At 36.3% G+C, this 22197-nt stretch overlaps 2 protein-coding genes across 8 annotated transcripts; one reads left to right on the forward strand and one right to left on the reverse strand.

Moving 5' to 3' along the window:
• Nucleotides 1-209: 209 nt before the first annotated feature.
• On the reverse strand, nucleotides 210-9684 carry LOC121635840 (splicing factor U2AF 35 kDa subunit). Its single transcript, XM_041979197.1, has 8 exons — nucleotides 9597-9684; nucleotides 5547-5634; nucleotides 4863-4929; nucleotides 3396-3445; nucleotides 2780-2878; nucleotides 2559-2692; nucleotides 586-678; nucleotides 210-505 (listed from the first exon to the last, which is right to left on the reverse strand). The coding sequence occupies exons 1-8, from the start codon at nucleotides 9638-9640 to the stop codon at nucleotides 397-399; spliced, it is 684 nt and encodes a 227-aa protein (XP_041835131.1). The 5' UTR covers nucleotides 9641-9684; the 3' UTR covers nucleotides 210-396.
• An 828-nt stretch (nucleotides 9685-10512) lies between these two features.
• Nucleotides 10513-21371, forward strand: LOC121635903 (B- and T-lymphocyte attenuator-like). Of its 7 annotated transcripts, XR_006009566.1 has the most exons (9): nucleotides 10513-10865; nucleotides 14148-14468; nucleotides 14567-14617; nucleotides 14706-14828; nucleotides 14951-14985; nucleotides 15067-17659; nucleotides 18813-19133; nucleotides 19390-19461; nucleotides 19966-20029. XR_006009566.1 is itself a non-coding variant. In XM_041979307.1 (6 exons), exons 1-6 carry the CDS (start codon nucleotides 10790-10792, stop codon nucleotides 15379-15381), a joined length of 921 nt encoding a protein of 306 aa, XP_041835241.1. In that variant the 5' UTR covers nucleotides 10513-10789; the 3' UTR covers nucleotides 15382-18751. The 7 variants fall into 7 exon arrangements, 2 of the variants coding, with proteins under 2 accessions (XP_041835241.1, XP_041835242.1); XR_006009563.1 differs by adding an exon at nucleotides 20231-20264 and having other exon boundaries at nucleotides 18813-20079; XR_006009565.1 differs by having other exon boundaries at nucleotides 18813-19461; nucleotides 19966-20036.
• Nucleotides 21372-22197: the final 826 nt, after the last annotated feature.

Here is a 22197-nt window from a genome sequence, read left to right on the forward strand (position 1 = left end):
CAAAATGCAAATTTAAAGCTATACTCTGATATGCAAATATTCATCTTGATGAATTTGCATTTGAAATCTTAGAAGCATTTGCGGAAACAATTATTGGGCCCCTTATGACTATGCCAATTTTATTTAGATAAAACTCACAATGTCACCAACTCTTTAATTAAAACTCTTCATATAAATAAAAATGTGTTCATGTACACAAGTCATGACAGTGCAGTTACAAATCTGTTTTATTGAGAAAGCGACACAAGCTTGTCTTTAAAAAAGGGATTAAAAGAACAGAACAATTTTGACAATTCACCCCAAAAAATAAAAAGAAAAAAACAAAAAAGAAAATAAAGTTTGTCATCACTGCTGGGGTTGAGAAGGAGGGATTTGGTGGGTCCATCTTGGCTACTTTCAGAATCTTCCAGAGCGCTCTCGGTCCCTCGACCTTCGTCTTTCGCGGTCCCGTCGTCGATCCCTAGAGCGGGAGCGTCGTTCTCTGGAACGTGAACGGGAGCGATGTCTGTAGGGAGAGAGAAAGAGATTCAGTTACAAGTTAAAAAACGGATTCCACAGATTCTTCTTCTTTTGGTATTTCTGCACCTTTTCCTGCGGCGGCCGTAGAGCTCTCGTCGAAGTTCCCGTGATATAGGTTTCAGGTGCATGAAGTTGCAGAAACCACCTCGGGTACACTCTCTGTAGAAAAATGGTACATAAAGGGTTAAAAGGTCTGGCTTACATTAGATGGCTACCTGCCACAAAAAAGTTGGTCCTTAGCTACACGTTCAGAGAAGCATGCCAGCCCACCAAGCAGAACACCTAATCTTTATATCCCTCCATGCTCAGGGCGTCCTATCACTGACAGGACAAACAACCCAGAACCTGATGGAAAATCACTGAAGGGCTCAATGAAAGTATCAGAAAGTTCCTCCCACTGGGGAGGCTTATCTTTGTTTTTACATAAAAATGTAGGCATTTACACAGTACCCATGCAGCTGGTAGAGTTTCAGTGTCTTGCTGAAGGACAAACTGAGTACAGCTCAGTGAAGATTCATTATGTACCATGTGGACAGTTCCCTTGGGAACTATTACATCAGTTTACACTGTGCCCAAGTGGTACAGTAATGAAATCATTTAGGTAAACGGATCTTTCAAACTCCCTCGAAAGCAGCAGATTCAGGCTGGTTGCACACACTGGTAATCCAGCCTTAACTGAAGGGTGAACAGGGAAGCTTTGTCATGCTTTGATACAATGCAGGGTGGACTTTCTTTCCATTATCAAACCAACGTGCTGCCAACCTCAGACTACGTCCACATGAACACTGGTACTTTGCAAAATGTAGTTTTTCTTTTCAACATAAATGGCAGCGCTGGATTAACCAAATATCTTCACTTTGGAAGGATTTTTTTTCTAAAACATACACTAACAACTGCATTAACATGAAAAAAAAGACACAAATAGATGAAATTTTAAATAATAATCTGTGTTTGGACCTGGCCTTTAATTCTTCATTTTGCATGTAGCAGACAAAGCACAAAGTACAAATGTTTTTCTTTCTGCATGACTATCAACAACAGCTACATAAAAACCAAACCAAACCTAAATCAAATGACTTCTCCACATAAAACTTCAGATTTATTAAATTTAGTAAATTTTTAAAGTCTATAAAATCTATAAAGACTAGGCACAAAATGTTTCATCCAACAGAAGTGCAAATGAGGACTACTTGTGTTTTTAAAGTGCAAGGTGATTAGATGTCGCATAACCACCCATAAAACAACTTGATAGGTCCAGGCTCCACGATAACGGCTATCTGTTTGTTGTACAACATGTTTACTACCTCTGAAGCGGAAATAAAGTCCTGATTAATACAAAGTTACAGCAGTACAGCTCCTTATCCCTGGAGAGCCCAAAGAGTAATAGCATGGTCAGATGGTCAGGTTAAAAGTAGAGGTCTCTATTATTTTAAATAAAAATGTAGGCGTTTCATTAAAACTAGGAGAGGCACGTCTGGAAGATGGCTTTAACAATATGAAGTCTGTCATATTACCGGGGCTAAAGCCACAATTATGCTTTAACCATGGGTCACTGCACATGTAAAAAGCATCACCAACACATAACTACTGAAAATCATGTTAGTCTAGCACATGACTTCCTGCATCCTTTTCAAAAACTTCACAAGTTACTGTTGTGATAAATACACAAACTGCCCTGCAGTGCAGCAGTAAACAAAATAGAAAGGAGTTCAAAAAGTTCCCCTCAAAGTGCCCAGTGGAACTTCTCAGCTTTTCCAAGTACTGCAAAAAATATCCTCACACAAGTTCAAGGTTTAATCTCAGAATCCCCCTCCATCTGGATGCATGAGCCAGACACATTCTTATGATTATTAAACTGGCTAAAAGTAATCTTTGCCTTTTATGAATCATGATAAAAACCATTTGCCACTAAGCTTTGAACATGTTATAACGGAATTTACTAATGGATACTAGGACCAAGTAAAAACACAATTTCTTTGCAGGGAAACGTAAATACTGAAAATGAAGTCTTAGACATTAGCTTTGCTCCTGGTACTCACCCCATTTCATACTGGCGGCAGCAGGCTTCCCTGAAGTCAGTAACTGGGGAGAGTTCTGCATGGATTGGTTGAGCATTGAACCATCGGTTGTTTAGGTCCATTACCGCTTTCTCTGCATCCTCCTCACGACGAAACTATAAAGAGAGGATGTCACAAGTGGCAGCTTGTTAAACATAAATAAATCTATTTTAATCTTAAATACACAGAGATCCTTCACCTACCTTCACATAAACATTGCCAACAAGATGGTCGCCTAAGTTATCACACACGTTCATCTCCTCCACCTCCCCGTACTTCTCCTCCATCTCTGTGAACACTTCCTGAGTAGGAAATAAAAGAAAAATGACAACTAACCTGTCAAACATGTTTATTATTTAAAAGTAGAAAGTGTTAACCAGGAAATCTGTTACCTGAGTGTAACACATCCTGGGGGGGAAACCCAGAAGAGGTGTTGTTTAAACTTATGGTGAGAACTAAAGAAAACTAATGTTAATTCTGTGTGACAAGTTCAGGCTATTTAAACAGAATGGTGAGTGGTACCGTAAATGCTAAATACTGTAAGACACAAATGCCAAGATATTCACACAGCTTCTGAATGTAGTATGTAACAAAACTGCATTGAAGACCTATAAACAAGATTTATTACTCCAAATTCTCTGTAAGGGACAGACGGTTACAGTTGCTGTTCAAATATGGCCTATTTGCATCGACAAAAAGTGGACACTTTTTCGAAATTACGTGCCGCTCTTGCTGCAGTTTTGACTGCGGCACAGTTCAAAAAGCAGATAAAACACTTTCATCACATTGTGCCATATCTGGAACAAAAAGGTCGCTCACCTCAAAGAACTCATCATAATGCTCCTGCATTTCCACATCGCTGACAGCACCTGGAAAATGCCAAAAATGGGCATTTAAAGATGATGCAAGTCTTCAGAAGAATTTTATTTAGGTAATAATGGCGACATGATGTCTCACTGTTAAAGCTACATTCTGTAAACACTAAGACATGGTTTTTGTTTATTATTAGATGCTCTTTTATATAAATTCGACCCCTTTCACAGAAGTCAAAACTAAAGTTGACCAGAGTTTTTCCCCTGGTTTGTGGGGTTGTGTGGAGTTTCAGCTAACATTTGCCAATGTTTGACCTCCCTTACTAAACTGTTTGTATAACTTTGTACACAGAAATGGGTCATGACATTGAATCAATGATCATATTTGTAAGTTCCAGTCCAATATCCCCAAAAAAAAAAAAAAAAAAAAAAAAAGTCGGGGGTTGCACATGCCTGTTTCAAGTGAACAGATGGACTCAGCTGTGTGAAACAAGGCAATAACTACAGCTTTAAAATCAATCACATCAGTATTAGAGGATGTTAAACAGAAGCTGTTTTCTGAGTGAGTCCAGTCTAGAAAACAACCAAACAGCAGGAGGCCAGCTCCAGGGAACAATCAGCTGTGTTAAACCCGTTACATACTCCGCGAGAAGCAGAGTAGGTAACCCTGCAATAATCCTCACCCAGCCATGGACATGGAGTATGAACTGACCGGACCAAAACAAACTCATACCAAGAACAAAGTTCTCGCTTCTCGCAGAGTATGTAACAGGCTTCAGGTCTATAAAGGACATGTACACTGAATCACATTGATTTTGGCAGGTGTGATGTAATGAATTAAGGGCAGTCTGTGCTGGAGGGTCCTGCAAATCAAGAAAGAACTTACAGTGTAAGCCATCATCAGACTGGGATGTTTTCAAGGTTATGAAGGCAAATGTTCAAGAGAGAAAAGGTCTGAAACACAAAATGTAAGCTTCTGTGATAAAAAATCCGACTAAATACAGAGCCAGGGGAGGAAAAAGGAAGATTAGATATTTGCTGTGCTGAGATCCTGCTATGTAATGAAGCCAGTTTTGAAAGAACATCACTTATTGGAGAAGAATTCTTTTTACATCACTTACTATTCTGTAGGTAGCTAACATTGTTTTGCTTACAGGCAGAAATTAGTACTGCATTAGTACTGCAAGTACTGTTTGCTTTCTATATCTGGTTAGACAATTGTTTAACCCTTGTAGGTAATCTGGGAATCTTTGTCCCGCTATGACCTGAAAGGATAGTAAATTAGTGCTACCTACAAGGGTTAATGACCTGTGAATTTACATCAAGGCTCAGCTATAAGCAGCCATTCTTGGAAGATAATGTGGACCTAGCCAGGTCTCTGATTAACTGGGCTGAAAGAGGACCTAACGACTCTTCATGTAGATGATCTGCTTTCAGCAAACAAAGGGAAGTTGCAGACAAATTTCCCACTTACAACGAGAAGCGTCGGCCGTCTGAGCGCTGTTCTGGGGATTGCGGTAGATGTTCTGAATCAAGATGGTCTGCAGAGCACACACAAACAAGTCAAAAACTCAAAACTGAACACAATTTCTAGTAATCATATTTTAGCTTGTTAAAATATCCTGATGCAGACATAACATTGCAAGTGTTTACTATGAAGCACGAAGACAAAGTGATAACTATGACATATCAATGACTAAATATAAAATCACCTGGCCTGCAGCTTCTGTATTTAAGGGTGTGCATCACTATTTCCCCAATTGTAGACTTACATGAGCAAGAATTCAACATTCTGGGAAATTTAGGTTTTATTGTACTGATGACACATTGCTGAAACAGTAATACTACATACACAGGGTTCTTCGGTTTTATTTAACTGGAAAAACTTCCAGTTAAATAAAGTGTCATGACATGCTCATGAACAGAAAACGGGAAACGAAAGACTACTGGGAACAGGAAGAAAAAGCTAAAACTGTTCATTAAAAATGTGCATGGTAATGACAATTCTGAGCAGGACACTATTAACCTTTCACATGTGATGATTCACTGGACATAATATAGTGAAAGCTGCTGCACAGGAAGCCATGAAATAAGCACAAAGTTGATGGTTGAATGCCAAACTTGTGTAATAATGTCATTTCTAAGGACAGCAACCTACCTGGCTGAAAGTTGGTTTATTGTGCAATCTTGAGCAGCGATCTCCATGTCTGCAAGCTCCAATTTTGAAATAGAAGGAACAATTAACCCTGGAAAAGGAGTAGCACTGTTAACACATGCAATTAACTGATTGATTAGTTTTGTTAAGAGGTACTGCTGGTGATGCTATACTGTTATTTGTCCATGGGAACTAAAACAAAACAAACTGTTTTCAGACATACACCAGAGTTCTGAAACGTTCTAAAGACGATCTGGAGCTTGTATTTCAAATGTCCACAACATTCACTCTGTGGTTGTTACAGATATTTTTGTTCCAAGACCCTAAAGTAAAATCTCCCAAAGAGGGCGAGACGATGTACCGATGTACAATGTACCTATGTAGGAGCAAGTTTTCTGGAGCGGCATCTTCAAACTGCGGTATGCGTACAGGGCTGTGCATCTTCACTGGTCTCACGATTCAATTTGATTACGATTCATTCAACGACGCATCATGATGCACCGCTGTGAGCTGCATCCTCAGTTTTCTTTATCACTTCACATTGCTACTTTCTTCTTCAACCAATACAAACAGTCAGATAATTATGAAGTCCCATTTTATTTATAATTATTTCAGAAATCAACCTGAATGTCCTGATATTGACAACCATAAACATGTAAACAATTGTTATTTTTCAACTTCACTATTGAACTTTTTCCATTGCCAGAAAATCAATAAACATTACTTTACTCTGAGTATATCAAAAATGGTTAAGCTGCCCTCTAGTGGCGAGATTTCATGCAGCACAGTGTTTTGTCCTTTAAGTTTTTTCAGACAGAATATGGAAGTTAACAAGATGTTTTTAATGCTCTCCTTTATGGCCAAAAAACATTTGACAATTTTCCAAGGACAAAATGTAAACTACTTATGGACAAATATTTTTGTATTATCAAATGAAAACCATTACATCTCTGAATTACTGGTGGCTTTCTTTTCTTGCTATGGTGCGGAGAAAAAGTCACATGATCTGATCATACCAGTATGATCACATATCCAAAGATAACGTCTTTAAATGGCAAGACTGTGAATAAGGCTTGTCTTCACTTGCTGTCATAAAAGTGAAAACAGAAACGTGGATGGAGTATCAAATCTAAGACTGAAGCCCACATGATCGATCCAGGTATCAGGTGTGTTCACAGAATCAGGATCATCCTTGTCATCCGGGTCACTGGTAGAAGTTTCCCCACTTACTAACAAGCCGGTCAACTTTAACATGGTTTTGAAGAAACTAGATATTATTCAAATAAATGTGTTTTGTATGCATAATGTTCTTGATTGTTACACAGTCTACTGTTCTAGTGTGAGAAGTCAGACATTATCCTTCAGGGGTCTGTGAACCAGACGGGATGATCAGCTCATGGAACGGTGCTGAAATTCTCACAGTTTATGTTCTGACATTGATAGATATGATCATTTGAATTTCATAATACAATAATCTGAGTGTAAAACTGGAAATGGATGGACAGGCATTACATTTCTTTCCATATATTCATAAATTTGGTCATTTTTCTACAGTGGTGTTTGTGGGATTTAATATAATAAATACTTATTGAACATTTGGATTTGATTATTTTGTGCAATTATGACCTCAATAAGTTAATAAAACAAATAATCAACCAAAATAGTCTCAGACCTCATGGTTATCAGGACTTTTCTGAGAAGTTACCCTTGAGTTGTGTGAGAAAGATAACATGTTAGTTCTGATGATAAAGCCCTCTTCTAATAACAGCGCTCTATTCACAATTCATTGTTGTGGATACATTTACATAAATGTGGTATTGACATAAACACAAATTCATATTGTCTTGTAACCTTGACTCAAGGCCTTTTTCAAGGTGATGCTTCCTTCAGTCAGCAAACATGTTTCCCTCTTTTTAAGACAACACCTCTTTTTGTCAGCACATCATCAGGACACAGAGCAGACTGTGTTAGTTTAACTTTAGCAATGATGAAGAACAGTCTTTGGTCAATAGGTTTTAACTAGTGGGCACAAAAAAGTCAGGTCAATATACTTGAGAGCTGCGGTGTTATGGTGGACATGGAGTCGGTCATCGGGGTGTATGTATGTGTAAGTGTGTGCAGCAGGCGGTGTTCAAACACACTTTTTGAGCTGCCATATTAAATATTCACCTGTATGCTTAATCTGTTGTTCTTCAAAGTCACCTGCTGAGACAATTTTAAAGCTACAAGAAGTATTTGAATTATTCAGCTAAACCTTATTAATTTAAAGTTATTTAAGAGAAGACAGAATGAACAGAACTAATCTGTTTGCATCTCACCGTCTCCAGGGTGATAATATCTGTCATAAAACCCTGTTTAACTCAAGTTAAACAGTCAATATTGAGAAAGAACATCTGATAAAACTGATGAAAAGGCATAAAAACACATTTTTTTTTATTATCAAAATGTAACTCTTTGTGCTGCAGTGACAAAAAAATCCTACAGAGCAGCCTCATCATCCAAAGTAAACAACTGCTGATAAAAATATATCATAGGCTGTTTATTTTAAAAAGATAATCACTTTAGTTGTAAAGATTAATTCAATATTTTATAAAATGTAGACCTTAAATAAAGGTCTTATTTATGCCCCTCTTTTCCTGGTCAGTGCCCCCGCCTGGCCCCACATTAAAAAATTTCAAGACCCACCCCTGAATATCTGAAGTATAAATCCTTTCTACCACCTGTCAGCTACTTTGTTAGGGAAGGGTCCTGACAGTAACTGTACTGTGGGGTTAATACGTGTCGGTGTGAACCACGAACCGCTAGTTTCTTCCTTATCTGCTCAACAGTAGACGCAAAAAGAGAGACAGAACTAACGTCAGAAAAACCGATCGGCTGATCAAGGACACAGTACAGGGAGGGAGAGAGGAGGAGGCAGAGCGCTGCACAGTTTATGCAAAACTCCCGAGAAAAGTTTTTTTTTAGAGGCAGGAGAAGTGCAGGTGTTGAACCCTCTTATCAGGAAAAGAGTGGATGTTAAAAATCATCCTCCACGGGTGTGACGCCCATAGGTTGTTCCACTGATGTTCTTTTTTTATACTCAAATCCATGCATATAGCCAGCCGGCTGATCTTGTTTCATCTCCATGTCCCGCCGTCCTAACAGATAAATGACGGACGGTTTGGGCTTTTCATGCGTTAAATGGGTTAAACATGCTATGGCAATTATTTTATGTAGCGTCTATAACGCGTTATTTTTGACAGCTTTATTATTATTTATTTATTTTTAATGCAAAATCGCGTTCTGGGACGCGAGATCTGATGAGCTTGCTTTATTCTGTGGCGCTGCGCCACACATTGGTCTGTGTGTGGCAACGACTGAATGGTTACATTGCACGTCTTCTGAACATGAACTAAAATACAGATGCACCTTTCACACGTTGATAACCGTCTCCAAACTATTTAATGCAACATTTTTATTTGTTTATTCTTTTATTTTTTAACTCAAACGTCTTGCTAAGCCGTTTTAGTTTACCATTTGAGTCCATAACAAAGTCATAAAGTTACTGTAATGAAAGTACACGAAATAAAAAGTAATGATCATCCACTTAAACTGCCATCGGCTGCGTATCCGGTGAGTGTGATGCATTTTGCTGCTCTCCACCGGCGACACGGAACAAAACACTCCGCCTAAGCAAAACGGCTACTCTGCTAACGTTAGCGTACCAAGCTACAGGATATCTGACTGTTTAATGAACTGCCATGTATACTCAAAACGTTTACAAGTGAAGTATAAAACGGGTAAACAGTTAAAATGACGTATATCTAAATATTTAAGTGCAGACAAAAAAGAAAGGGTAAATTTGCATAAACTAGGTAGACTTCATGAGTTTCATTCAATGCGTTAGCTGACCGTTAGCTTCCTCATGCTAATACAAGCATGACTGGGACATTCAACAGGACTGCAACAACAAACTGAGCGCGAGCTGGCACCAAAAAGTAACCACTGTAAATGCACTATGTGTAAACGTCATAATTTGGGCAACACTTATTGTAAATACTGAATAAAACTTACTTGTCTTTCTCTGTGCCGAAAATGGATGCCAGATACTCCGCCATTTTCGCTCCGTCTTAGACGTTTTCACATACGTCATCACGTAAAAGACAGCGCCTGTGCAGTGGTAGTTGGGAGCTGATTTGCACTTAAACCGCACAATGGCGCTATAGTTCTAGAAAAGATTACTGATATAAAAAAGTACACATGGCTCGAATAATTAAATATCACGCGTCTTTCTTTCTTTCTTTCTTTCTTTCTTTCTTTCTTTCTTTCTTTCTTTCTTTTATCACTTAAAGTGTGGTTTTACAGAACATCTCAGTATTATCTATGACATACCTGTATAATATACTTCCATTATAGGGGAAACCACCATAAAAGATAAAAAAAAGGCTATGATTTCATATTTTCATATTACAAAGTGGGAGAGTTGGAAGTTAAAGATTTAAATTAGCTAAAAGTTTAAGCTGAAGAGCTTGCAATTACTTTTTATTTTAAGTATAGTTAAGTATATACTTAATCAAAAAGTAAACCTGATGACTCATTCAAAACTTAAAAGAAGCTGATTCATTACATAAGCAGTCTTCAGCTGATGGTAGTGCCCTACAGTAATTACACAACACATACCAACATAGTGGGCATTCAGGCCTTTGAGGAGGCCGCAGTATCTTAATCTAATTTCATTTCATCTCATCTTATCAGAGCACTGTATATCCTACAATCAAACCACAGAGCTCTGCTCAAGGTCACACAAGTCTGCAGGAGATGCAGAGAGAAAGATGAAAGGAAAACAGAGAAGAGAGGAAGTCTGCTTGAAGAAGACAAACCACAGATGCTGCCAAGAAGTGATGAAGGTGTTGTCAAGGTGCACAGACCGAAACTTGTCTTGGAAATATAAAAGGTGTGTGAGTGAGGGAGATTTTAGTACAACATTTAATGTTTGTTGATCAAGTGGGAACCCCCTGATTTGAAGTTGCACTCAGTTCCACCAGTCACACTCATCTTCCCTGCTTTTGACGGGGAAACAGGCGGCAGTACTGTGCTGTAGGAAGAGAGCAATGATAGCAGAAAGAGGAAGCAGCGTGTTTTCAGCAGCTTTGATTTCATCGTTTCTCTGTTCAGTTCACCTAAGTAATGATGTATTTCGTGGAGCACTTCTTTCTTGAAATGGTGGCGACTGGACTTTGACAGGAAATTTTCTGAGTCACTGCATCATGAGGCCTAACCATTGCTGGACTGCTTTTCATGTATCCGTCTTGGCAGTCCTTTCTCTCACCGTGAACGCTGACAGTAAGTAAACATTTTTGCACATTTTGCCCTCAGTATTTAACAGGGTTAATTTTCTTTTTGCTGTGCACACTCAGACTGAACAACCAGCTTTTTGTGACCACAGTCTAAATTCTGCAGTAAGGGTTGGACTTGAGCTCTGTAGAAGTCATGAACTCTAGTGTGGTGTTTAAATCGTCAAATTTTGTGATTCACACTGAAAACTGAATAACAGCTAAAGGAGCTTTAATGGCAGAACCAGTTATATTCAAAACTAAATTGTAGTTTTACATAAAAGTTGTATCCGGTTTTGCTTATCAAAGAAAGTTAAACATCAATAAGTGACTGTTTAATTTAAACCATAAATATCTGTTAATTTGGAAAATGGATAAATAAATAATATCTTCCACAAGAAGTGTGCACTGTCATGTGTGGGACCCTTGATGGAAACAGAGATTTTATATAAATGCAAAAGAGGCAGAAATAGTCTGTTATTTAGTAGACCCATACATTTATTTATTTATTTATTTATTTATTTTTACTGAACAATACTGATGTGCTGTGTCCAGATAGGAATGAATGAGGAAATGAAACTTTAAAGGGTCACAGTTAAATGCACAAATATGCCACACAGCAAAACTGAAATATGAAGTGATCCTGAAAATTTACAACCATCTTTCCAAAAGTCTTGTGAAACTGTTAAAATTGAAGATAAGAACCAGTTGCAATTATTTGCCAATCACTTGCATTGGTGATATTGCTGTATAATTCAAACATGCAGATTGTGGATTGTCTTGCTGAAATAAACACAATTGGCTAAAAACAACATTGTTAGATGGCGGCATGTGTTGCTCTATTATCTGCACATCATTGAGGATAAATAGTGGCTTTACACCCCTATTTTTTTATCACTGATGCTAACCTTTTAAACTGTGCAGTCAAAAGCCTCGGTATTCATGTTTTCCAAAAACAATGCCAGATTTGGATCAAAGACTAGTCAGTGGACTAGTGGACCGTCTGATCACTTGTTAATTAACCAGTTTATTCATTAGGTGGTTTATTTTTAGCATCACACAACTTTCTTTGTTGCCCCATCCCATCCCCTTTGTTTGTTTTATATATTTCAGTAGCATTTTTTAAACTGCTATATTATCTATTTTGATGTGTGTGAAGGCTTGTTTTATTTTTAATATGCATGAATTGCTTTTTAATCATGTAAAGCACTTTGTGTTGTCTTCTGCATGAAAAGTGCTTTATAAATAAAGTTTAATTTGATTTGATTCGATTTAATTTAAAATGCTACATTAGTTTCTTAGGTTTTCTTAAGTTTAACTTTATGTTTCTTAATCCTATTTCCAAATCAATGTTGTCTTTAACAACTAAACAGCCAATAATAGCAAAGAAAACGCACAATTTCTACTATATGGGATATACTATACTACCGTATACGGTGTAAAATAATAGAATTAATGTTCCAAAAGAACTTAAACCAAGTCCAAACACCACCCAGTTTAAGAAAAAAAGAAAGAAATGTTATTTGTGAATCAATATAGTTAACCATGTATGTATATGCGTATATGGGCATGTGTGTGTATAGAATAAAAAAGAAATTCAGTAAATACACATAAGAGAAAACATGCATACTGAATAAGTTACTGCTAAAATAATGGTTATTACATATAGTGCAACTTATTTCTATGTATGTTTGTGTATGTGTATACTTGATTGCAAATGTACAGGTATAAGTATGTGTATGTGTACATGCTTATATGTGTGTTTGTATATGTACTTGTAAGCATGTATACTGTACATATGTATACATACAGGTATGTAAGTATGTATGGAAAAGTAGACAGATATACCATATACCTAGCAACTGTAATGAAATAGAGGCAGGGGAGAGGTATGGTAGTAACATGGGGAGAGTTGTAACGAGACTATTTCCACCACTTAAGGATGCGTTGGGAGTCATACGATCATTTCAGTGTTTACGCACTTTCTTCTCAATCTTATATGTTTGTTGTCAGGGCTGAAAAGAGGCATATGCAGATTCTACTGACAAAAAATTATTTTGAGCTGACCAACATTAAACTTTGTCCTTATGTCCTTATGCAATTGAGGATTAAATCATATGACGTACATTAAATCAAATAGTTGTTTTTTAGATAAACTGTGATGCTTTTTCCCGATTCAAATTTCAAACCACTATGCTGATTTAGTTATCTTAACAATGGCTAACAAGGTTTGGGTTTGTTACTTCTTTTTTAACTATCTATTTGTTTACTTCGTAGCAGCATATACTTTGATTTACATGTTTAAAATCAATAAATAACACCTATACTTACAGAGCCTTGCATTAAGAAACAGAAATGACTTGGCAGAAGGGCCGTGCTTATAGACCGGTCATTCAGTCATGCAGAGAACGTAGTGTTAGCACAAAACTCGTAGCTGGATGAACATTAACAGCACATTTTTTTTGTCAAATGAAGCCAAAATATTTATTCTTCTTTCTTCTTGACATCAGTAATAATAAAAATCCACTAGTTGAATTGGAATATGTTTACTTACTGACTGCAACAAGCCTACACCTGTCTTTAAAACACACAGAAAATGTTAAAATGTACATTTGTACAGAATGTTTTAAGAGAATTATTTAATGAAAAGGTCCTGCATGGGTGATGGACTATATTATGAAGTTGTGTGAAATAGTCAACAGTAGTTTAGAAGGTGAGAAAATCCCACATTTTAATGAAAAGTTACACTGTTCTGTGTTGGTGCGCAGACACAAGGTTTAAGGTGTGACGGAGGTCTGTGGCTTTCAATTTCCCTCTTAAACAGTCTGCAATGGGCTGGGTTTATTTTCAGTCCCCCAGCTGCTGGATTTCATGCAAACTGAGTTACTATTTATACTTAAATTAAATCTCTTCACATAACTGTTTTGATTCATTTTACTTCTTTTGTTTACATCTTATTAAACCTGATCAAAGCTGTGCATCTGGTTTACATGTGTTTTGGTTTTGCATTATTTTGGGTGTGAACGTTCTCTTTTGATTTGTTAAGTTGCTTTTAAAGTTTCACTAAGAAGGTTTCAGGATTTGACTGAAAATGCATATGTTTGGTGCAAGAAGGGCCTTTGGCTATTGATTTCAAAGTATTTTATACAAAATGAATGAATAAAAATAAAATCTTGGACCTTGTTAAACTCAGCTGTCATAAACATGAAATAACTGAATTTGTTTTGTTGTATTAATCAAGAATTCATTAATTTCTCATTTGTGTTTTGGTCTTTTTTTTTTTTTTTTTCAGCACTTGAAGACTCTGAGTGTGCTGCAGTTGAAGTACGACGACACACAGCGTACAACGTCTCTCGTGGACAAGAGCTCAGGATTATATGTCCATTTACTTTCTGCAACGACACACCACCAAAAGTCTCCTGGAATAAAATTGAAGGAAGTCTCCCTTTTAATCTCAGCAAGAAAGGCCGCATTAAAACTGAGTGGAAAATGTTAGAACAGTTTAAAGGGGAAGCATATCTGATTTTTAAGAACATACTTTATGATGATGCAGGTGTGTATCGATGTGAGCTTCCAGGCAATGTTGGTCATGGTATCACCGTCTATGTTTCTGGTGAGTGTGACTTTATAAATGATATAATACATAATAAAAAATCTTAATTCATAATAAAGTCCAGACATTTCTAAGATCTGTTGCTCTGTACTTTATAGATCAAGATGAAAGTTCCAGTGTTACACAAATAAGTGACACAACAAAAAAAGGTGGATATAAATCCTGAAACGCTGTTTAATCTTCCATTTCAGAAACTTTCACCTATGTTAATTTCATTGTGTGTCAAACTTCTTGCAGAGAGCCCAAATCCTGATAAAGTCCAAGAAAATATATTGATATACGTGTACTGTGCTGCTGGGATCACCTCATTTGTCATCATAGTGATAATTATATCTATAATAGCTATGAAAGGGTGTAAAGGTAAGATGTTCTTTTATAAAATTAATCATTCTGTTCTTTCTCTACTATTAAGTGTTATATAATACTTGATGTGATAAGTATGCAAAGTGTAATTACTTACTATACAAAACTCTCTGTTGCAGGAAAATCAAATAAAGAAGCAAAGTCTGAAAATCATGTAAGACAAAACACTCCAAGCTGAATTTTATTCCTTCCATTGTTATTCATTCAGTAACATTTATTTTAAAAACTCTTACAGTACATGTCAATGCCCATGGTTGAGCAACCTGTCAACCTCCGTCTCTCGCCAAGAGCAAGCCCCCATGTGCCGCCATCTCGGAGGTCTACCCAGAGGAAGTTGCCATCAAGGCCGCCTGATGAGTTGAGATCATCAAGAGAAGATGAGGAGCTTTATAATCAGACAGAAGAGGACAGAAATAGACTAAGACAAGAGGAGGAGAGTGGTTCTGTTGTGTATGCTGCTCTCAACCATGAGTTGCCACAGAGGCTACCAGCTCGACGACCGAGGCCAGTGGAGGAGCAATCAGAGTACGCAGCTATACGAGTTAAATAAAAAATTAAATCCTGTTGGACTAAATTACACTAGAGGACCACATATGAACATTTCAATGTGGTGGATTTCCTCCAGATGAACTGTGGGTAATTTTTTTTTTTTTTTTAAACAGTTTTGTAAACACTGCTCTTTTGCCACAACATGGATGTACTCAAAGTATATGATTCAACATAAGAGGCCCAAACTAGAACTGATGTGATCCGTGTGGTTTCTGCTCTGTTTCAGTTTTGAATGTAAAAGGTTTTACTTCCAATTTGGGTTTAGTTTCCCATACTTAGTGCTATCTTACAAGCAGTATACCACAGTGGCTTAATGAAATTAAGTCATAGGTAAACATGTTAGTTCCCAACCCCCACACGCTTTAGGTATGAAAAAGAGTGATGTAAAAATCAAACACAATCACTAGTTCATGATGACTAACAATGACCACAATCTGCATGTTTTACATTCACTTTTGAAATTTACTACTTTCCAAACTTAAACTGACACAACACGATGTGGGCAATTAATTAAAGTAATGAGTAATATCTTTAAAAAAAAAAATCTCTGGCTCTTTTATGTTTGTGTTAGAGCTGTCATCGTTTCCATCACGTGTCTCAGGCAAACTTGTGAAAAAAATGCACCAAAAGTAGAATTTTCATAATGTGAAAGATATTTTCCAAACATGTGACATGCTTGAATGAATGGGGAGACTGATCACCTTCAATGAAGTGAGAACTTTTTTCCACTATATTTGTTAACTGATTAGTTAGAATATATTTAGTTAACTTTTCTCATTTGAATCTCTTCCCTTCTTTAGCTCTTTAAGCTCAAGACAAGTAATGTGCTTCTGTTAGCGCTAACATGTCACAAGCATAAACTAAGCCATAAAAAACCAAACAAATATTTACTTTTACAGTATAAATCTGCATTTAATTAATAAATGTAATTTGATTTAACTAGAAACATTGGTACTTTGAAATTAACTGCAAGAATTTGTAAATGATTAGAGGTTGCTAGCACAGTTAGCTCAGTTAGCTTGCGTGTCAGTTAGCTCAACTTCAAAAACTCACAAAAGCCATTTCACATGTTAAATTATAAAGCTGCCAATATTGTGTTTTTTGTATTCTTGACAAATCCCTTGACAGAACAAAGCCCCACAATGATTCAAACCTTGAACCTACAAAACCTTTAAAACATAGTAGTTATACAATTTTAGTGACATGCTCCACCATAAGAATAAACATGTGTGCTGCTGTGTAATTGTAATGTTTTGTTGACATAAATTCTAACTATAATACCAAATATGTACTATTGCTGAAAATATTCCATAAGAAATGTGCCTTTTTCATTTCTGTTTGAACTGTTTTGCCAAAAACTACAAGTCCCAGCTGTTCTAGAAAGCTACTAGCCTTTTAGTCAAATAAATAAAATTGTATTTGTGACAAGTTTATAAAGAGTCATATGTTCTGCCTAAATGGGTGGACTCAGAGTCAGTGACAGACCAAAACTGTTCTGTATTTATATTTGTAGTTATGAAATTTTCATTCAGCCTTACTTATCCTCTAAAACAAGGCTGGACAAAGAACTGAAATCATCCTACAACTTTCTTACACTGTACAAATGAGAGGTCATTACTTAACTATTTTTTTGTGAATAGTTTTTGTTGTTGTGAATGTTTTGTTGCGTTCTACATAATGGGCAAAAACTGTGATGTTGTGCCGTTGCACATCTGTGACTTGAACTTTTTCTTGAAAAACTTTACATCTGATTTCAGTGGTGGTTTAATGTATACCTGTAACAGATCTGCTGTTGACTCATTTTCCGATTTTATGAATGACTGATGAAAAAGGAGAATGTAATATTAATCACTGTGTGCAATCAAAATTTAATGAGCATCTATAACTGTTTAATTATAATAAGCTGTCTCTTGTGTTGCTTTCCTGCTAAACAAAATACTTTAATGGAAGTAGAAGTGTTAAAAATTCTCCAGTGTGTTGAAAATGTATCTTGTAGTTCAGTGATTAGTATGTTGAGTGAGTTAGACCAAACAGGATGTGTAATAGCAGTAAAAACCTACCAAAGCCCCCTATACAGTTATAAAAAAAAGAAAAAAAAAAAAAAAAAAAAAAAACAGGAAGTAGCCAACCACACTTAGACATAAAATGACATACAGAGCACACACAGGTTGAACAGAGGTGAATGGTAACTTATGTACTGAACATGAAACTTTACAGCTGCCAAGTCTGTTTTCTTGTCCTGATCTCAGCCGTACTCATCTGCACTCTGGATGCCGATAGTAAGTTATCACCTATATTACCCTCCATTCACTCTAATTCTCATTGGTTTTTGTGTCTCTGGGCATGAATTATAAAAATATGAAATACATAGTGCTGCTAGTGCCATTAATTGTAATAGAGGTTGATATTTTAAAAGTAGATATAATACCACATACATAAGAGTTTAATTTTTTTTAACATTTTAAATTATTGAACTTAAAACCCATCCCATGACTGTATCCAGTTTTGGTCATTTAACCATTGTTACTATCTAATTAGCTTACATCTCAGCTATTCATTAAAAAAAGCATTGATTCCTATTATTGTCCAAAGGAATCAAAAGATTTTTCTCTTGCTTTGTTAATAATGCAAACATTAAAGGCTTGATAGTTTGAAAGATGTTTCATACATGAGGACTCGCCCAAAGACGCATCGGTAAAACTTAAAATTTGGAACTGAATATGAAAGTAGAAGTCCAAAACCCCAAGTTGGACAATGGGTTTTTATTGCAAATACTAAATTTTAGTTCAGGATTTGCATTTCTATTTGGTAAATTTGTTGTTTGATCCATATTGTGTTCATTAACGGTGAATTAATCTTAATAATTATTCTCATGCAAAAGAAGAATCAAACATGAACATAACCCAATCTGCTTTGCTTGTCTTGTTTTCTGACTTTATGAAGGCAAACTGTGTCTACTTAGTGTGTGCAGTGATTGAATATTTAATTAGGAAAATTAATGTTAATTTATTAATTTTTTTTTTTCTCTGAAGATTGACCCATTCGGACATGATCAGTCTCAGCTGCTTTACTAAAACAGCCACAATCTAACCCTCAATAAACCTCACAGTTTTACATTTGTAAATGTATTTGTATCACATAGCACTGAATGCAAAGTCACACAGTGTTTAATCCACAGATGGGCTGCTGACCTAAATTTGCTGGAGCCCACCTGCAGCATGAAAACCCCGTACAGCTTTGCTTGTAAATGATTTAGGTCAGTCTGCCAGTATAGATAACTATACTGTAGGGAAAATGGTGTCCAGTAATGTTGAATCCTTACATCATGTAATTTTCCTTAAGAATTTTAGATTAAAACTGGATTAAAATGTCTCATCTGAACTTTTGTCTTAATTTCCCTTTTGCACATGAAGACTCTATGTTTTTTTTTAGCACTTGAAGACTCTGAGTGTGATGCAATTGAAGTACGACGACACACAGCGCACAACGTCTCTCGTGGACAAGAGCTCAGGATTAAATGTCCAGTTATTTTCTGCCACGACACACCACCAAAAGTCTCCTGGAGTAAAATTGAAGGAACTCTCCCTTTTAATCTCAGCAAGAAAGGCCGCATTAAAACAGAGTGGAAAATGTTAGGACCATTTAAAGGGGCAGCATATCTGATTTTCAAGAACATACTTTATGATGATGCAGGTGTGTATCGATGTGAGCTTCTAGGCATTGTTAGTCATGGTATCACCGTCTATGTTTTTGGTGAGTAACTTTTAAATTACTCAAAAAAGTAACTGCTTTATTGTTGTTGACTGTGAAAATTTCTAAGTGCTACTGAGAAAAAAGTCAATGACTTAGATCAATTACTCTCATTCTCATTCCAATGCTTGTATAAACACTGTATGCACACTTTCCTTGCAACTTATTGATGACAACAAATTTGCCCAACCGGAATTTACAGAATATTTATCACCTTATCAAAGCAATGGGAATGTTTATAGATGATAATGCTTTTCAGGTCACGCTGAGCTGTCCACAGTTACGACTTTGACTTCTCCGATGTTAGAACAGCAGACAACTCTGACATCAGGTTTGAAAGATTAATTCACTCACACAAAAACAAAAAAAGAAAAGAAAAACCTGTGTCCTTATGCAGCACTGATGTGTGCTGCATCACAACCAAGACAAAAGCATGGTTATTTTTTTTTTTTTTACTTTTTCTGTAGTTTGTAAACAATTATGTTTTGGCATTTTCTAGATTTACTAGATAATGGACACTCGGATCTAAAACTTCAAGATTGAAAAGCCTTTTCCCATGAGCAGTCAAAACCATCATCTAAAGCATTAACCTTGTCTTCACCTCGTCTTATTACGGTGTTTGTGCAAATCTGTGGAGAAAGTGTGGGTGTAAATCCATCTCACCATGAAAACTTTGATGGGCTTTGCATCGCCTACTGACACAAAGCCCATCTGAGACAATGAAGGGAGGAGAGTCGTCCACAGAGGATGTGGTTAAGCTACAAAAACGTTCAAATTTCCAGCTTAAACACTGATTTAAACTGACATGTCTTTCTTTTTCTTTTTCACCTTACAGAAATCCCATCAGCTCAGTACACTTTCTGGCATTATATGTACCGTATTTTTGGAATCTTGGCATTTGTCTTTATAGTGAGCGCTGTCTGTGGTGTTTATAAGCTCTGGTATAAAGGTGAGACTTCTTAATATTTACATGCACACATGATGATTCCACAGACTCAGTCAGTACTTCACTTATAAAACTTTAACCAGGCAAAATAGCAGACATCAGTTCATATCTTTTTGTGAACAATAACAGATCTAACTTTATGTCCACTGTGCAGGAAAAGCAAAGAGCTCATCACATCCAAGTCTCCAGGACTGTCATCACATCTACGACAATGATCTATAATTTTTATATTTCTGTACAGGACAGGAGACAGGAGAAAGTAGTTTTTTTTTTGTTTGTTTGTTTTTTTGTTGTTGTTGTTGTCTGTCCAAAACAGGTCTCTTTTGTAAAAGTTAATGCTGTGATATAATATAGAATTGTGCAATTGTCTGTTTTACTGCATTTTACATTATAGTACATTATTTCAAGTTTGGGATAGTTATAGATTAAAATTTATGTCCCCCCTCACGCTTAAAGGTACAGTGTGTAATAGTTACTGACATCTAGTGGTGAATATAAGCATTGCCTTGACTTCAAATGCCAAGCAAAGTTATGAATGGACAGTGGCCCAAATTCCTCCACACATGAACATGTTTTCATTTGCAAGTGGCTTCAGGTGCAGCAATGACTGCACTACAGGCGACTACTTAAAACTAAGTACGTGTGTACTGTCTTGTTCTATGTGATTTTTAAGGCATCACTTAACCTAAACAGTGCTCTAGCACCTTTTAAACAAAGCTGATATTCTATTCTACAGTCATAGTCATGCAGTGATACTGCACCAGACCCATGCAGAGTCCTCTAAAGGCCCGTTTATGCTCAATGCAGAAGACAAATATGCAGACGGATGGACAGTTTTATCCGTCTCCAGTGACTGGTTATGCAGCGTAATTAAGTCCATTTTCATTGAAACTTATGATAATGGAGCAATACCACTGGATATCACGGGGGCAGTGCTGAGCAGAATAGCTGACATGCGACCAGTGAAAGAAAAAAATCAGACTATAAGAAGAGTAATGTTAAGTTTAAAACAGGTTTGAGTTTGGGCTTCCAATTAAATAATGCAGTGTCACTGTGATGCTATAGTTGAGGCCTAATTAGTCACATTGAAGCCAGAGATGTTAGAAGCAATATGTACATTTTTTTTTCTTATTAAACCTTGTAAATGAAGAACTCACCTCAGTCATGTTTTAAATACTAGTTGCTAGACTGACTTCAAACAGTGGTACAGAAGACAACCCAAACAGAGTGCTGCAACACACCCTTTTGTTTTTGTGCGTGTGTGTTACTGCTACGTATTAAACATCTTTTAACAATCTGTCTCACCCAGCTCTTCTATTTTTTGCTAAATATACTTCTCTTTCCAGGGTATCTTTACACCAAAGAATAAAATATGACTAATAGAAAATGAATTAATGCTATGTAATAAACACCAGTGTTGTGCACATTACTTTAAAAAAGTAATTAATGATAGTTACTAGTTACGTTTCCAAAAAAGTAACTGAGTAAGTAATAGTTACAGCATTATAAAAATAACTACTGTAGAAAGTAGTTATTCATTTACTTTTCTTTAATCTTCAAATATGCTTTCTTTAACAGAACTTAAAATTTATTCATAATAAAAATTGGATCTGACTAATGAATTAAATGGAAACTTAATACTGACTGCATACTGACTTTTCTGAGTGGATTATGGATTTATAATTGCACAGTGTCTGCGTAAGGCCGAGCCTGCCATAACATTTTAATCTTCATCAGTCAATTATCGATCAGACTGTTATCATTTTTCACTGTAAAACCTCAGGTAAGAGGAAGAGATTCAGAGCGCAAAAGACAGTAACATCGTTATCATCATTATTAATGATAATGGTGTTGTAATGATGGAAAGACTAATTAGGCTACTTAGATTACCCATTACTAAAAAAGTAACACCATTATTCCCATCACTGATAAACACACAAACATTGTGTGGCATGGGTACTGACAATATAATTTAATTCATGCACTGACGAGCACTTGCTGGCTAGATGACACATCATTCCAGTTAAATAATAGCTGTGGCAAAAGCAGAAAAGTAAAAAATAAGCATATCATAGTTTTTGCCATAGTTATTTCTCAGCTGACCTTGAATGCAGCACAGCT

Source organism: Melanotaenia boesemani, chromosome 24 (assembly GCF_017639745.1).
Source record: "Melanotaenia boesemani isolate fMelBoe1 chromosome 24, fMelBoe1.pri, whole genome shotgun sequence".
Classification (NCBI taxonomy): Eukaryota; Metazoa; Chordata; class Actinopteri; order Atheriniformes; family Melanotaeniidae; genus Melanotaenia; species Melanotaenia boesemani.

Bases quoted from the DNA above. Each gene is read 5' to 3' on its own strand.
- LOC121635840 (XM_041979197.1), bottom strand. From the start codon at position 9,640: ATGGCGGAGTATCTGGCATCCATTTTCGGCACAGAGAAAGACAA. The intron at 5,635-9,596 runs GTAAGTTTTATT...CTCCTTTTCCAG, and splicing joins TTCGGCACAGAGAAAGACAA to GGTTAATTGTTCCTTCTATT. The intron at 2,879-3,395 runs GTGAGCGACCTT...TTTCCTACTCAG, and splicing joins ATTATGATGAGTTCTTTGAG to GAAGTGTTCACAGAGATGGA.
- LOC121635903 (XM_041979307.1), top strand. From the start codon at position 10,790: ATGAGGCCTAACCATTGCTGGACTGCTTTTCATGTATCCGTCTTGGCA. The intron at 14,469-14,566 runs GTGAGTGTGACT...TGTACTTTATAG, and splicing joins TATCACCGTCTATGTTTCTG to ATCAAGATGAAAGTTCCAGT. The intron at 14,618-14,705 runs GTGGATATAAAT...AACTTCTTGCAG, and splicing joins AAGTGACACAACAAAAAAAG to AGAGCCCAAATCCTGATAAA.